General features: G+C 44.8%; 1 protein-coding gene across 10 annotated transcripts in view; it reads left to right on the top strand.

Moving 5' to 3' along the window:
* The first annotated feature begins 6065 nt into the window (after positions 1–6065).
* PDLIM5 (PDZ and LIM domain 5) overlaps positions 6066–15280 on the top strand; it is a 123026-nt gene continuing 113811 nt past the window's right edge. For 3 of the 10 annotated variants that reach the window (XM_088056768.1, XM_088056766.1, XM_088056761.1), the window contains exons 1-2: positions 6066–6217; positions 9004–9139. In XM_088056768.1, coding sequence (XP_087912894.1) covers positions 9044–9139 — 96 coding nt within the window. In that variant the 5' untranslated portion in view covers positions 6066–6217; positions 9004–9043. The other 7 variants (XM_088056769.1, XM_088056767.1, XM_088056770.1 and 4 more) reach the window with 6 other exon arrangements.

Here is a 15280-nt window from a genome sequence, read left to right as displayed (position 1 = left end):
GAAAAAATTTAATCAACTGGGCAATTCTCCAGTACTTTGGAGCACTGTTATGATTTTCTTTGGAGAAGGAAATGTCATTCTGGGACCTGTCAGTCAAAATGTTTCCAGTGCAAACACTAAATCCGTGGCAGACAATGACATTAGTAAGGTGTCCTTAGGACACTACATATGATGTTGATGTCTCATGGCCATGGAAAATACAAATCTGAACAGGTGTAAGGAAAGGCTATTGAGATCACCAGGAGTGCCACAATCTTTCCTTACAAATGGAGGCAAAGTCAAACATTTCCTTACAAATGTTCAGCCCAGGAAAACGAAGGTTGACAGGGGATACGGTTTCCCTCTAAAAATACCCAGGAATCAAACAGCAGTGAGGGAGAACTATTTAAACCCATATGTGACTAAACTTAGTCTGGAAATAAGATGCAGGTTGCTGGCCATTAAAACAAATAGGGGCAAGAACAGCCTTCCGATGGGAACAGCTGGGACCAGAAAAGCACAAGCACTTCTAAGATGCAAATGCAGTTGGGAAGAAATGCTGTAGCATTTCAGGAGGAAAAGGTTCAGGCTTGATGGCTCCTGGATCCACCCAGGGAGGGCACAACTGTTTCTGACAGTGAGGGATGCTTCTGTGTACCTGTGGTCCCTTCTGTCCCCCTTGCCCATCTTGATTTATGCACAGAATTTTGACCAAAAATATCAGCTCAATGCAGGCTTCAGTTTCCTGGGGGTGACACCCAGATCTATCTGGCAGCCAACCTTGCCAAGTCAACAAGGAACTGGTGTTTTCACAAATAAATCACTGCAAAACATTCACATAAATATGACACTGGTGTATACAAGTTTGGTTCCAACTTTTAAAATGTATAAACACAAGCTTCTCTGATGGCTGTTTTTTTTTTTTTTTTTCCTGCTGTTCTCCTCTGTCAGTAAAGTTTATCTCTATGTTATTTACTGTGGGACTAGCTATTCGGTGATATAATATTTTATGTGGGCAGCAGTTAAAATAAGACCTGGACACGTTCTCTGATCTTACTGCTCTCATGCCTGTTCTGTATTTCTCTGGAGAAAAAAACCCAAACAACTCTAGAGGTGGTTACAAAGGCCTAGAGATCTTTGTCTGTATGCACAGGCTTTTGTACAGCTTTACTTAAGCAGTCATAAAATCCAGGGCAGTTAAGTCAACACAACAGGAAAGATAAGTTGCATTTTTTTACCCTTAGTTTATTTACAAACACTTGTAAAGGTATTGCAAGACCTGTTGATACAGTGGGATGTCACTAGCTTGGACTATGTTCATTTTTGTACTGGTTCAGTTGTGTGAACTGGCTGAAAGGCTTTGACTTGAGCATGATGTGGGGTTGTGGTGATGGAGCCCCAAACTGCATCTGCTGAGTGCCCAGGCTGAACAGCAGAACAGACCCTATAAAAAGCCTGTGCTTTTGTGAGTGAGTGGTGCTGGTAGGAATAAAGCAGAGGAGCTGCCTGCTCCCCTGCTGTGCCCTCTGTCCAAACCCCTGTGCCAGGCTGCTCCCGACCTGCCAGGCTCTTCTTGCTGCAGCTTGCAGCCGCTCCCTCCCTCGCCAAGGCAATCTATCATGCACAAGTCCACAGGCAAAGCTGCACCTCCTCTCCCAAGGCAAATTAATATAAATATTAATAATTGCATCAGGATCCTCCTGATCCAGGAGTGCAAGGATCACTCTGAAAGTTTGGCTGTTTACCTGCCAAACCCCACTTAATTGGTATTCATGGTGGATCTCAAACATAGCTCAAAGACATCACTCAGCAAGCCCTTCCTGCACAGCTGATGGACTGTAATTAAACCACACCAAGCCACAGGTTTCTGCATTAACCGTTCCTTGCCATTAAGGAAAAGGAAATGAAGGCGGGCAGCTTGCTTCAAGAGCTAAGAACAGGGATAACTGAAAGCATTATTCCCATAACTTGCTTGACTCTGTCAAAAATGGTAAATATGAAGTCTGATTTTTTTTTTCCCCTCCTTTTTTTCTTCCCATGTATTGCTCTATTTGGGAGAGCTATGTCAGCCTGGGGTAGAGTAATCCAGTAGTTAGTTGTTAGTAGCTGTGAAGGAATTTGGAAGAACTGGTTTCAATTCCTTGACAGTCGATTCCTTGCATGTATAAATGTTTATTGCCTCTGGTCACCATCTGTAAAATGAGGCTAATGCCTCACAGCAGGGCTAAGGATGAAGCTGTTCAGGCTGTGACGTTCTGAGAAGCTTCAGATTGATTTCAGTCCCTAAAATGGGCCATGTTTAATGTGATAAGGAGATAACCTTAAGCTTCTGAAAAGGTTAATTGTGTTTCCTGGAATGAAGAGGTTTAGTTTCTGTTTCATTGGTTTGGAGCCACAAGCTAGAAATGTTTAACCTGTGGCATGGGCTGTGGCATCCACATTGGTGGTCCTTCTTTTACCTGAGGAGGAGGGAACGAAACAGATATTCCTAGCTTAGGAACTAGGAATGACCAGGCTCCAATGTGTCTGCTCAGTCACTACAAAGGAGTCCGGTATTAACATAAGTTTCCTCTGTTTACACAATTTAGCAAGATTGTAGAGACACTGTAAATAAGGAGTATTTTATTAGTAAATATTACTTTCTCTTTACAAAGAAAAGCACCAATAAAGAAAAACTAATGAAGGCTTGATTAGCTAAAATAAAAAGAAATCAGAAAAAAAAAAAATTAAGAAATCTGTTTATACAAGGGCTAGAGTGGGAACACCAACACTGTTAACTTTTCAATCTGATGAAAACTGCAGGTTTAAAATCTGTCTTGATCTCTGAGATGGGACGCAAACTGCTGTCAGGAGGACACAGCTACAGAAGAAGTAACACAAGAAAATATGCTCAGTGAGACAATAGGTTGATGACAAGTGAAGATGGCCAGCACAGCTGGGGGAGAACAGGGCTCTAAGAGGAGAGAAAAAAAGGTGACAAGTAAGAGAAAACTTGACCATGAGGGTTTTTTTGGCTGACAAAGCTGTTCCAAAGTGAATTGTGTGGGTGCAGATGCCCAGCTGGCTGGATCCTGAACCCCTGCCCAGCCACATGGCTCCCCCCATGCCAGAAGTCTTTGGGCTAACTGGACTTACTGTGGTGGACAGGATGTATGAGAGAGGATGCAATTCAGCACTGGGTATCTTTCCAAAACAGGGACAGGAAAAAGAAAAACAGAACAAACCAAACAAACAACAAAACCACAAAATACCAAACAAACATAAAAATAAAAGCTTTTCTGTCATACCAGTTCTAGGTGGGTTGGGCTTCACTGTGACCAAAGTGTAACAGCTTGCCCTATCAAAAGCTGACTGCAGCCCCTGCTTCTCAGAAACACATAGAAATTATCTAATTTATTGTATTTTTTGGCCACAGAGCTATCTGGAAATAGAAATAAGCTGTTATGCTCTAGATGATATTCACATTAACCTCTTTAGAGAGAGAATTACTTTGAGCTGAACACGAGTTATATGCTGAGTGTAAATATTTACACTAGATTTACCTTTCGAAGAAAAGCAAAAGTGAAAGTAGCTGTGCAGTAAAAGCACAACTTGTTCAATGCCTTAGCACACAGAAAGGTAATGTTACATTAAGTGCTACTTAATTAAGAATAATTTGACTGTGCATTGTTAATCTGTTCATAATTTATGGGCTACTTTTTCCATTTACAGATTTCTTTTTGTACTTTAACACCGCAGGTGATGTTCTCTGTCAGTTTTGCAGTGCCCATTATCCAGCACCTAAGGCATTTATTTCATTGGCATTTAAACGAGACTTAAGTGCTTGAGTAATTCTGAGATAGGCTGTATCTGCCTGGCTAGCTGACTACTGCGTTTAATTAATTTCTAGACTCCTTCCTTCCTTGTTCAGAGGGAAAAATGCAAGTTCTGTCTAAAATCCGGTAGTGGCAGGAAGAACAGGCAGGCCACAGTTCAAGCTGCTGCTGAGGTTTCTTGCTCAACTTGCTATCTCTGATTTCGCTATTCATCTTTGATGAAAAGCTTTTTTTTTCAAAGAGAATATTTGAAAAGTGACCAAGAATGGAGCTATCTCGAGCTAATGAGTTGCCTCTATTTCTGTGCCCTGTCTCTGGAGGCAAAGGAAAACAGATTCATTTGTTACGAACCGATCATGCCACAGCGCAGTGATGATGGAAAAAGACGAGACTGCCAGCTTAGAGCTGGGAGTGGCACTGGCCTTGCTGCAATGGGTGGGTATGGTGCAGATTGCATGCAGGCTCGCCAGGGCTGAAACCTGCTGCAACACCAACCAGCAAAAGTCTCTCTGCATGTTCCTCTTCAGTCATGGTGAATTAATGTAATGCTGTCTTGAGATGCTGCATGTGCAAGCTATTTCCCCGACAGGAAAAGCTGAAGGCTTTGGGAGAACTGAAGTGGAAAAGGATGTTTTTCACTAACACGGCAAAGTGCAAAAGCAGGCAGGACCAAAGGCTGTGTGCTCTGGTGAGCTGAGAGCCGATTGCTACCCAAGCAGTCAGCACAGGGACGTGCTGACACTGGAGATATCACGTGAGTCACACCGGGGAGTGGGGTCCTGGAGCTTTTTCTACTCTAATAAATGAAAGAGCTTGAGAGTGACCTACAGCCCTTGTGACACAATGAAAAATCCCTCTGTTGGGTAATTTTTACTTCCATGAATTAAAATCCTGTGAGAGTTTGTGTAACAGGGATTTTTAGTTTTGCCTGACTGGAGAGACTTAATAGGAAAAGAGCAGGCTAAGGAAGGAAGATTTCTGAAACAGTGGTTTGGCTACAGCAGTGGGAGGTTTAGAAGCTTTTCTTTTTGAGATGCTGTTTGAAGTGCACTTGTCCTAGTTATGGCAAGTGAGAAGACACGCAGCTCAGTGGGACAGTGTTAAAATACCCTTGTTAAGGTTCACTGAGCCAGGGCTTAGAGGACTGGAGAGGCCCTAGTTTCATGCACACTCAGGCACCTAGGGCAAGGGGTCTTGTAACCCAGCATCAGCTCCAGCCTGAGGGCAATGGGCACAGAAGGGCCAAAATCAGGCTCAAGGCTGTGCAGGTGACAATAAAAGCAAGGGACAGTGCTCTGTGGCCAGAGGGGTGAGGCAGGGCTGTCCATTATGAGGACTGTGTGTTGCGTTGGATGGTGATAAGAATTTAAAGCTTTTTTCTACGTTCCTTCTCCACAGTAAACCCATGCTTGAGGATGGTACTAAAATCCTTTGAATCGTACAGATAATGGTACTGTTAACTAGATGGACATTTGTTTCACAGCCATTTTTACATGTAATGACTTGTCACACGTGAAGTTTGGCAGGCACCTCAAGCCTCACCAAGCTGTGAGGTGCAGCTGAAAGTGATTCCGAAGTGCTGCTGTTTCATCTTTGCCCTGTTCCTGCCTCTCCCAAGGCAGTGGCTGGCGCTGGCAGGCCCAGCAGGGCTCTCCCGGCCAGCCTGCTCCGCTCCACGGATTCCCAGCTGGACAGTCTCCGTGCTAAAGAATTAGTCCAATAACAATCCGATCAAGCATCACTTAGAGCCTGGTTCATTCCATGCACCCACTCCTACAGCGAGGCTGTGCCAGAGACCTTAATTTCTGGCGGATCCCTTCCAATTTCGGAGCTGAACTTATGCATGGTTACTCTCTACCTGTTTGTTCTTGTGCCAGCCTTTTGTTAGCTCCAACAGCTCTTCTGCCTCGCCGCCGTTCCCCCACTTTGATGTCCTCAGGGGGCGAGTACATCCCCGTCATTCCTCACGCTACTCCACATTAAACCAACCAAACTCCCTCTTTCCGTAGGGTCTCCTGCTCGGCCTCAGGCTGCCCCCGCCGCTTCCCCCCATCGCTGCCCGGCACCGCAGCCCCTTCCCTCAGGGCGGGCACACGGGGAGCGGCCCCTTGCCGCTCGCCCTTGCGCTTCACAGGTGCGCCCGCAGCTGCGTGTGCGTAAATCCAAGCGGGCTGAAAGCGAGCGCTCCCCTGTTAAAACCGAAACAAATCAAACAACGCAGCAAACCTGGGCACGGCGTGGGCTTTCCGGCCCCTGCCCCGCTCCGCAGCCCCGTCCCGTGGCGGCAGGGCTGGGCCGGGCCGGGCCGGACCAGGGGAGGAGCGGCGGGAGACGGAAGTGAAAACAAGAGCGGGGGGACGGAGCTGCCGCCTCACAGACGCGCCGCGGTGTCCTCGCCTCTCCGCGCTGTGCCGCACCGCCGGGTGAGTGCCGGGGCGGCAGAAAGCGAGCAGAAAAAACACCGTGGGGGGAGTTAGGTAAAAAGTCAGTAGGCTGTGCGCTGTTTGTAAAGCTGCTCGGTGCTTATTTTCATTTAACTTCTGTAAGCGGGGCGCTCAGCTTGTGGTGGTGGCGGGGCGCCCGGCCGGGGTGCCGGGGTGCGGCGTGGGCGCGGCCCGGCCCGGCCCCGGGGCAGCGCCTCAGCGAGCCCGGGCTGCGGGACACCTGCGGGGCTCCTCGCCCTCAGCCGAGCTCTGCCCTGTCCGTAGGGCTGCTCGGGGCTCTGGGGTGCCTCTCTCCCTTTGTGGCACCCGCGGGGCTGCACGCCGGGTGCCTCTGGAGCGGCTGGGGCTGTGGGAGCGCCTGGAGCCGAGACCGAGCGCCCCTGGGGGGGTGGGGGCTGTCTGGTCTCCAGCCTGCGGTGGCCGTGGGGCTGGCTCCTCGTCCCGGGGAGATGAGCAGAGGGGCGTGCTGGGGTGTACGGGGGCTGGTGCTGGCGCTGCCCGCGCCGCTCCCTCCGGCACGGCCGTCCCGGGGCAGGAAGGCCCCGCTGGTGCTGCGGGGCCGGGGCGGTGCGGACCGGAGCTCTGCCGGGGATTTGAAATTCCCCCGTCCGGACGCAGGTCCACCAAGCGTTTGATCGTCTGAAGGAAAGTTGCACAATTTCACCCTTAGCTGATTTATCAGCACAGTGCTCCCCACATGAAGCGAGGTTGGTGGTTTGCGGTGTTTTCCTTTAGCTGTTGCTCTGGCACATTTTAAGAAATTTGTTAAAGAAAACTTGGAATCGGTCTTCTTTGTTTGCCGTTCCTTCCTAGTGTATCTGTCAGGCTAGAGATGCAGATATACTGGAATTAAGGGGGTGACAAAGGAAAGATGAATGATGTTGAGTGGGATGCACGGTATTTCAGCTTGCACTTTCTTCCCTCCTATTTCTACTTGCTACAAATGAAAAAGAATGGTATCAATTCCTAATAGAAATCATTCTTTTTCCTGAGTCTATAATTGTAACTAGCTGATTCTCAGTTAAAAAAAATAAAAATAAGAAAGCTACACAGGTACTTTAGTTTCAATTGCCAGGTAAAGCCTGCTCACCTGTGTGAAACAGCTGCACAGGGTGCTGATCGCTACATGTAGCTTGCTTCCCTGCAGTCTCATAATTTACATTGACCTGTCACTGCAATGGATTTCATTTAGCAGGAGTGAGTCTTTTTATGTAGAAAGAAATCTGTGACTAATTCAGATCCTCTTTTTGAAAGAATTCTGTGCACAGGGCAATTAAACAGCTTAGTTCTCGCTTTAGTGGTGAGCAAGCCTCCTAAGAATCCTAGCTCAAACTTGGCGGAGACTTTTCTTCCTCTTTAGCTAGAGGAGAGCTCAGTCTTGTGTGTTTCCCCTTCTGTACATTGGTGCTCGTCGGGGTTTTTAAGGGTGGGTTGAGTCAGCATCTGGGGTCAGAGCTGCCCCTTTGCTGGATGCCAACAGGCGGTGGTGGGTTGGGAATGGCCCATTTAACCAGGCACCTCTGATACAAGCTACAAATTTTGCTTCCTAATATATATATATCTTGTGCTGCCTAATGCCAGTAGCCGTGCTCTGGTTATCTGAGTGGCCGTCGGTGTGAATGAAGGTCATAGTTTGATTTAGAAAAAAAGTCTGAGTAGTGGATCTCTGCTGCTTTGGGAGGTGAACCCAGAAATGTGCATTGTGGATGGCTCTCTTGGGGAGTGACATCCTTGCATCGATTGCAGCAGCCCTGCTCTCATGCTCCTTTTGGGTGGGCTGCATTTGGAAAAACCCACTGCCTCTGAGAAACTAACGTGGCTCCCCTGCAGTGTACGAGCAGCTAAAACCGGGCTTTTCAGAGTTTGGTGGGGTTTGCAGCCGCCTGCTGCTGCTTAGCTGAAGGTCCACCTTAAATGTCCCTATATGAGTATGGAATCTGGCTGTGCCCCGGTGTAGTCTTACACCAGCCCGCCCTGGTGTGCTCCTGCCGGGCTTCGACTATACAAAAATAGACAGCATCCACAACCTAAGATGTCATTGTAACATTACTTATCTGAGGTGGAACTGAAGCCCTTATCTTTGACGCTGAGCAGCACTTAAATATCTCAGTTGCCTTTTAAAGGTAATTTGTTGGCCACGTTTGTGGAGAAGGGGTTGCTTGGGTTTTGCTTCCTTAGCGTTAAATTGTGACTGTGGATATTTTGCTTTAGTTTACAGTTTTTATTTTGAGGGTTGGTTTTGATACCTGTCTCATCTGTGACATTGTTCTGCCACTATGAAGCTATGCTATAAAAATAAAGTCACAGGGATTTTATTTTCTTCTGATTAACTGCAAAGTTGTGATGCTTTGACATTGTTGTGTTTAGAAATAAGCTTTAAACTGATGACATGGCAGCATATGATATTAATTTTCTTAGAAATGAATGTGCCAGTAGTGCTAATGTCTTCCATACTTTGGTTTAAGGGATGCTATCAATTCATGCTTGTCTCAGTATTGACCCCCTGCCCCACACAGTGTTTTGTTAGTAAAAAGTAGTTGTCAAACATTTTAGCAGCAGCAGCGGTTCTCCAGGTTCTGTTTCTTAAGCTACGGAGGGAAACAACGTAAGAGGAATAAAAGCACAAGTCATGGCAGACCTGGTGTGGGGTTTTTGGCTGTTTTGGCGGGAGGGGAATACAGCCAAAGAAAGAAGGCTTTCAGAATTGCAGACAGTGCCTTTTGTTTTTATCATATTTAAATTAAAACTCTAATCCTCTTCTGCAGGCATCAGTTCTTTGGATTTGGTCCTTGAATACTAAACATCATGAGCAACTACAGCGTGTCTTTGGTCGGGCCAGCTCCCTGGGGATTCAGGCTTCAAGGAGGCAAGGATTTCAATGTGCCTCTGTCTATCTCTCGAGTAAGTGCATTTGCTTCTTTTCCTGCATGTGGGTTATGCTGTGGCCAACCCACAACCTTCAGACAAAGCCATTAATTACAGACACTGGAGCTCAGCTTGCCCATGGTGGACTGTTGGGGGTCGGGGAGGGAGGGATAGAGAGGGGAAGATAAATCTTTGTGTGAAGGCTTCGAGAAAATTAGCTTGGGGAGGACTTGTTAATTTGAAATGGTTGTTTTATCTGCATTTGTTTATTCATATAAGGAAAGAAATTACCCTCAAATTTCCTTCCCTGCTCCCATCCAGAAAATAGAAATGCAGAGGTTGGAGGCTGACAGGAAACAAGCAATTTACTTTACTGGGCTGAGCCTGTGCATTTCAGATGGGAAGCAGTTGGGAAAAATCACTCGTGTTACCCTTGTTTATTCAGCAGCTCTTAGCTGCTTGAGGATCTTGTGGTGTCTGTTATTATAAATCCTACCATTTGTAATAAAAAGGTACTTAAATGACAGTAGGTGTAAATAGGAGTTCATCAATATGTGCCTGAGTTAACGTGCCAGTTTCTCATGAGTGTTTTATAGAGTGTGTGCTCTGAACTGGTGTTCAAAGGATTTGAGGAACTAAGTCAAAACAAATATGCTCTTTGTACCCAGCACTGTCTAACTAGTTTCCCACTTTACAACTGTGTTTTCAGGGAAGGCTTGTCTTTCAGTGTGGGCTGAATTTTCAAAGCCGTTTTCAGATAGCTGAAGTACTTTGCACATAAAATATAGTGACAAACATTGCAGTATTGAATTTCTAGGATCACTGGAAATCTCTGGGTGAAGGGACTGGCTTTTGATGGCTCTGCACCCTGACACCTTTAAATCTGATTAGCCATGTGGAATAATTTATATACGAATGGCCCTTCCTCTGTCAACAGCTCTCCTCTCCCTCCTGCATTTTCATGGAGTTTACTGACAAAGATGAATTATTTTGTACACCTGTTGGGATGGCAGAATTGATACTGCCCTGGGAGATGGAGCAGGTTTCTATTTGGGTTTATGCATCATGGTGATATTTTTAGCTGATCTTAACTAGTGTTTCAAACCCTTCCAGTTCATTTAGTCTTGGCTTATATTATCCACTGGCGGATTATGCTGGTGAAAAGAAAGTACAGTTTAGCTCTGAAAAATTATTTTTATATGGCTGAAATAGACAGGAGAGCTGTAGATATGCCTGTGTGCTGACTAGGACAGTTAATATCTGAGACAAGAAGGGGTTGAAAAGCAGTTTATTCCTGGATTCCAGGGACTGTAAAGCTGAACTGTATTTTGGTTTCTTGTTCAGTAGCTGGTTACTTGTACACTAAAGAGAAATTTGAACTGAGGATGTGGATGGCACTCTGCTGATTTGATGGTACAAGGGCTTTCATGACAAGGATTTGCAAAGGCACAGGGTTCTTGTTTGTGATACTGACCTGACGAGCAGTTAAGCACTATAGGCAGTAAGCCATGTGAAACAACCAACTTCAGGGAAGGGTAATACTTTTTTTGTAGATGCCTCTGTTATCCTGGAGATCTACAGTGCAGTCCTGCTGTAAGCAGGCTTCCCATCTAAAAGAGGAAACATTGGAATTAGCCCAGACTACAACTTTATTGCAGGAATCAAATGTGCTGTCGCACAGAGTAGCCTGGAGGAATTGACCTGAAGAGCTGCCTATTAGAGCCTCAGTTATGGGATTCCCTAGTGACAAATGTCAGTGCCCACAAGAGCAGAACATAATGAAAGATGGGGGCTGGTGTGGTTTCGGAGCTTTAATTTGTGCATGGGCAGGGAAGCACAATCTCCACCTCAGCACAGCTCCTCATCTATGCTGTGTCTTCCTACTTGCAGTTAAGGGTATGCAATTATTAGACTGCAAGTATTAGACTGCCTAGTGCCTTTTTCCCCCCCCCCCCTCCTTTGGATTAAAAGGGGAAAAAAAAAAAAAAAGCTTAGTTCTGGTATGCCAATCCAGCTTTGGGCCAATAGTTTTTACCAGAAGAATTCAATACCCATGTTCCTGGTATGCTAGAACAGTGTGTACAATTCACCCCCCAAGCCCTTCTTTTCCTGATGTAGCATAAATTCCTTCCTGTATCTGAGGGCTGCTAATTAAATTATTTTAGCAAAACAGTAATGAGACAGCATAATTATGTTCCTTGGCAAGGAGACTCTTTGGTTTTGTTTTGTTTTTAATTTGTCCTGTAGATGCTGAAGATGAATGCTGGGCTGCTGAGGGCTAATTTCCTGCTTTAGTTTAAACTCATTGAAATTAAGTTTAAATAAAGTGTAGTTTATGAAACACAGAGAATACACTGCTTTCTAAAGCTGTTTATCTGAAAAGTTAATCTCTTCACTAGTGATTTGAACAAATTACAATCTCACAGCTCCTTGAAGAAGGTTTTACTAAGTCACTTGAGTTTGTACTGGATACAGTTTAAATGGGTGTATTCCTTGTTGCCTCTGTAGGGTAAAACAAGTTAAAACTCATACTATGTAATACTCATAACTAGGTTGAAATGAGGTTAACGTTAGTGCAGGGGTTGTATTTGATTTTTCATAAATTAGTATATTGCAGACTAGTCTGAATTTCATAACCAATAGCAAGTGTTATTGAAGGGTTATATCAGTCTCTTTATATAGCTGAGTGCTGTAAAGTTGCTATGTTTAATTATACAGCTGTACACATTTCATGGGAAGCAATAAATGTGATATTGGGGTTGCTGTGATGTGATGGTTATTACATTTATCAGTGTAACTATAGACCATACGTGCACATGGTTATGTACACATACATACACAGCATATGTACATTTCATGTATAAGTCCGGACAACACAAATGCATGCGGAACTTGGTACGTGAACTTTTATCTGGCTGGACTTCAACAGGGTGACTTTTCCCAGTCTTCCTCCCTGCCTGCTCACTTGTCTGGGCCCTGCAGAGTGCTGTTGCACAGGTCAGGAATTTAACGCTGGGAAGCTGAAGCAGGGCAGGAACAGCGGTGGGAGTGTGATGGGTGGTATGGTTCCCATGAAGCAAGGGCCCGTGGGAAGGAAGTTGCTCTGAAGTAATAAGGGATAAAGGGTGGGTTGAGGATTATTAACAGCCAAGTGTTAAAGTGGCTCAGGCTGCCACATGTAAGTGTAGTGTAGAGCTTCCAGGTAGTTAATTCTGAGGTGGCATTTTGCAGACTGTGAGCAGTTAGCCTGCAGTGAAGAATACAGACATTGATAGAGCCCAGGTGTGCAAACTTAGATTATTCTGAGTTGCTGTTCTTACTGTTTCCTTATGGTAGTTTACATTAATTAAAGGAACAGCTGATGTCCTTATTCCTTCAAGACCTATACTATGATGCAAAAGAAAAAAACAAAACAGGGAGATTTAGAGGAGATGAGAATAAGATTTGTTTGTGCAAGAGTTTATTCTCATTCAATGTAAGGAACAAATGCAGTTTTGGAAATAAAGTACCCCAATATACTGCTAGGTTGGTTTCATGAAGTGACTCTCGGGCATGCTGAATTCTGTATTAACAGAATTTGGGGTTAATCATATCTACAGTATCATCTGTGTTATTTAGGTGCAACACAGTAGCTTTTAAAACTATCCATACGTCTTTAAACTTTGAATTAACTTTATATTTGCTTTACTTTTTGAGGAGTTTGTTAGTTCCCCATGCTTCATTAACAAAACCAGAAAAATCTCAGTAAGCGTGACTAACATTAGAACTGTCAAAACTGCTGTACTCTGCAGATTAAAATAAATGGTGTTTGGTATCGATGATGTATTCATTATGTTGGGATGACCCGTGGGAAGTTTGGATACTTGTTCCAGATGTGTGCTTGTCATGTTAGTAGTTGATCAAAATTTTTGTGATGTGGTCTCTAAAAGGTACTTCTCTCTGCTTTATGGCAATATTTTCTGCTAGAAACAAAGAAATACTCAAGCAAAGCTATAGTTTGAAGAGTAATGTAGTCTGTAGGCAATAGATACCCTCTCACCTAATGCAAACACATTGGATATTTACCTGTATTTAAAAGATACTTTTTTGTTGAATCCTGGTGACAAGTTTAGCTCTTGTCTTTCAGAAGATGTTTCACTATTTGTTTTTCTCTTGCTGTAGGAATTAAAAAAGAATACAGTCATGTTGAAATGCTTGACCTGACAGTTCTGTTTTTCTACTGCAGCTTCTTTCAGTGTGTTTCCCACACTGCCAGCTTCTTTCTGCTTCACTGATCACTTTTTTTCTTCAAAATACCCAAAACAAATGAACGCCACTCCTGCCTTAGAAATAACTGCTTGGTTTTGCACTTTTTAAATTTTCATTATTTCAACTGTTACAAGTATGTTTTTCTGTGTTAAAGTTGCAAGCTTGTAGTTGACAGAAGACTCGTGATAATAAGTCTGTTGGCAAGAAGTACACTCAAGGAGTAGATGGAAGAGCAGCCTATCTTGGGATGAAGTAGGAAATGCAAGTACAGCACATCAGGTGCTCAGTATTTGTCCCACATGAGCATCCTGGTGTTCTTTATGCTGGTATTGGGAAGTCATTAATATGTGTGAAAACAGTGAGAAGACAATAAAGGAAAATGATGTTTTGAGTGGACCTGGAGCATATCAACTTTGACTAGAGTCTGGCTGAGACTCTTGCCCTTGTGTTTTGTGTGAATTATTTTATTAAGCTGTGTGTGTCATTTCCAGTAAAATCAAGCTTTGTGTAAGTATGAAATAAGTTTTTTTTAAATGGAGGGCTGTGGAAATTGTTTTTGAATCAAGTATGTGAATAGGAGGGAAACATTAGAACTGCTAGCTTGGCCAGTGATAATTGTGTCAGTAACTTTATGCTTCATCCTGGAAGCTACTGAGAGCTCCTAACTAAATCCTAACTGGCAGCTGCTGGCATTGCAGTGATGGGTTGATTTGTCACTGAGTTGTGATGGTTTGCACAAAGTGCAGCTGAAGATGCATTCCACTGCTGCAGCTGAGGTGGACTGGGAGCTGGCTGAATGGCAACACTCAGAGTTGTGAGCAATGGCACAGAGTCTAATTAGAGGCCTGTAACCAGTGGTGTTCCCCAAGAGTCAATCCTGGGTCCAGTCCTGTGACCTTTCCATCAGTGACCTTGATGAAGGGATAGTGTCGCCTCAGCAAGTTTGCTGGTGGTATCAAACTGGGAAGAGTGGCTGACACACCAGTAGGCTGTGCTGCCATTCAGCGAGATCTGGTCAGGCTGGAGCATTGGGCAGAGGAACATACTGGGGTTCAACAGAACATAAATACAGGGTTCTGCACCTGGGGGAGGACAACCCTGTGCACCAGCACAGGCTGGGGACTGATCTGCTGGAGAGGAGGAGAGGAGGTCCTGGAGAACAACAAATTCTGTGAGCCAGCAGCGTGTCTTGGTGGCTGAGAAGACCAGTGGTATCCTGGAATGTGTTAGGAAGAGGAATGTCTCCTCTGCACAAGACAAGAAAATGTTGGAGGGGTCCAGCAAAGGGCTGTGAAGATGAGTAGGGTACCGGAGCATCTGTTTTTGTGGAAAGTCCAAGAGTTGAACCTGGAGAGAAGACACAGCCTGTGCCCACGACAAGGGACAATGGACACAAACTGAAACACAGGAAGTTGCATCTGAATATGAAGAAAAACTTCTTTATTTCAAGGGTGACAGAGCACTGGAACAGGCTGATGAGACAGGCTGTGGAGGCCCCTTCTCTGGAAATACTCAAAACCCACCTGGACACAATTCTGTGCTAGCTGTCCTAAGTTAGCCTGCTTTAGCAGCAGGGTTGAACCAGATGCTTTCCAGACATCCCTTCTAATCCCAGCCTTTCTGTAATTCTGTAACATCCTGGCACAGGTCAGAGATGCTGTCAGACACCACAGCATGTACCTGCTGATGCTGTTCCTGGGGCAGCACATGCTGTATTTTACAGGCGCTATCAGTGCTTATGAAGTGAATAGGATTTGCCAAGATACCAAGCAAGAAGTGTTACTCTGTTCTGTTTAATGTTGTTTACAAGATGTGGTTTACTGAAAATATACTGAGAATGACAGATGAGCCACCAGTGCCAAAGTCGACATCCTCTGTGTACGGAGTCCTGAAGGAGCAGAGGTTTTCCTTTTGATAATTACAAAGTTC

The sequence above is a fragment of the Pseudopodoces humilis genome, chromosome 6 (genome assembly GCF_049639895.1).
Source record: "Pseudopodoces humilis isolate 2021_Gansu_Grassland_sample_001 chromosome 6, ASM4963989v1, whole genome shotgun sequence".
Taxonomy (NCBI): Eukaryota; Metazoa; Chordata; class Aves; order Passeriformes; family Paridae; genus Pseudopodoces; species Pseudopodoces humilis.
The sequence above is the reverse complement of the archived record's forward strand: the minus strand, read 5'-3'. Positions and strand labels throughout refer to the sequence as shown.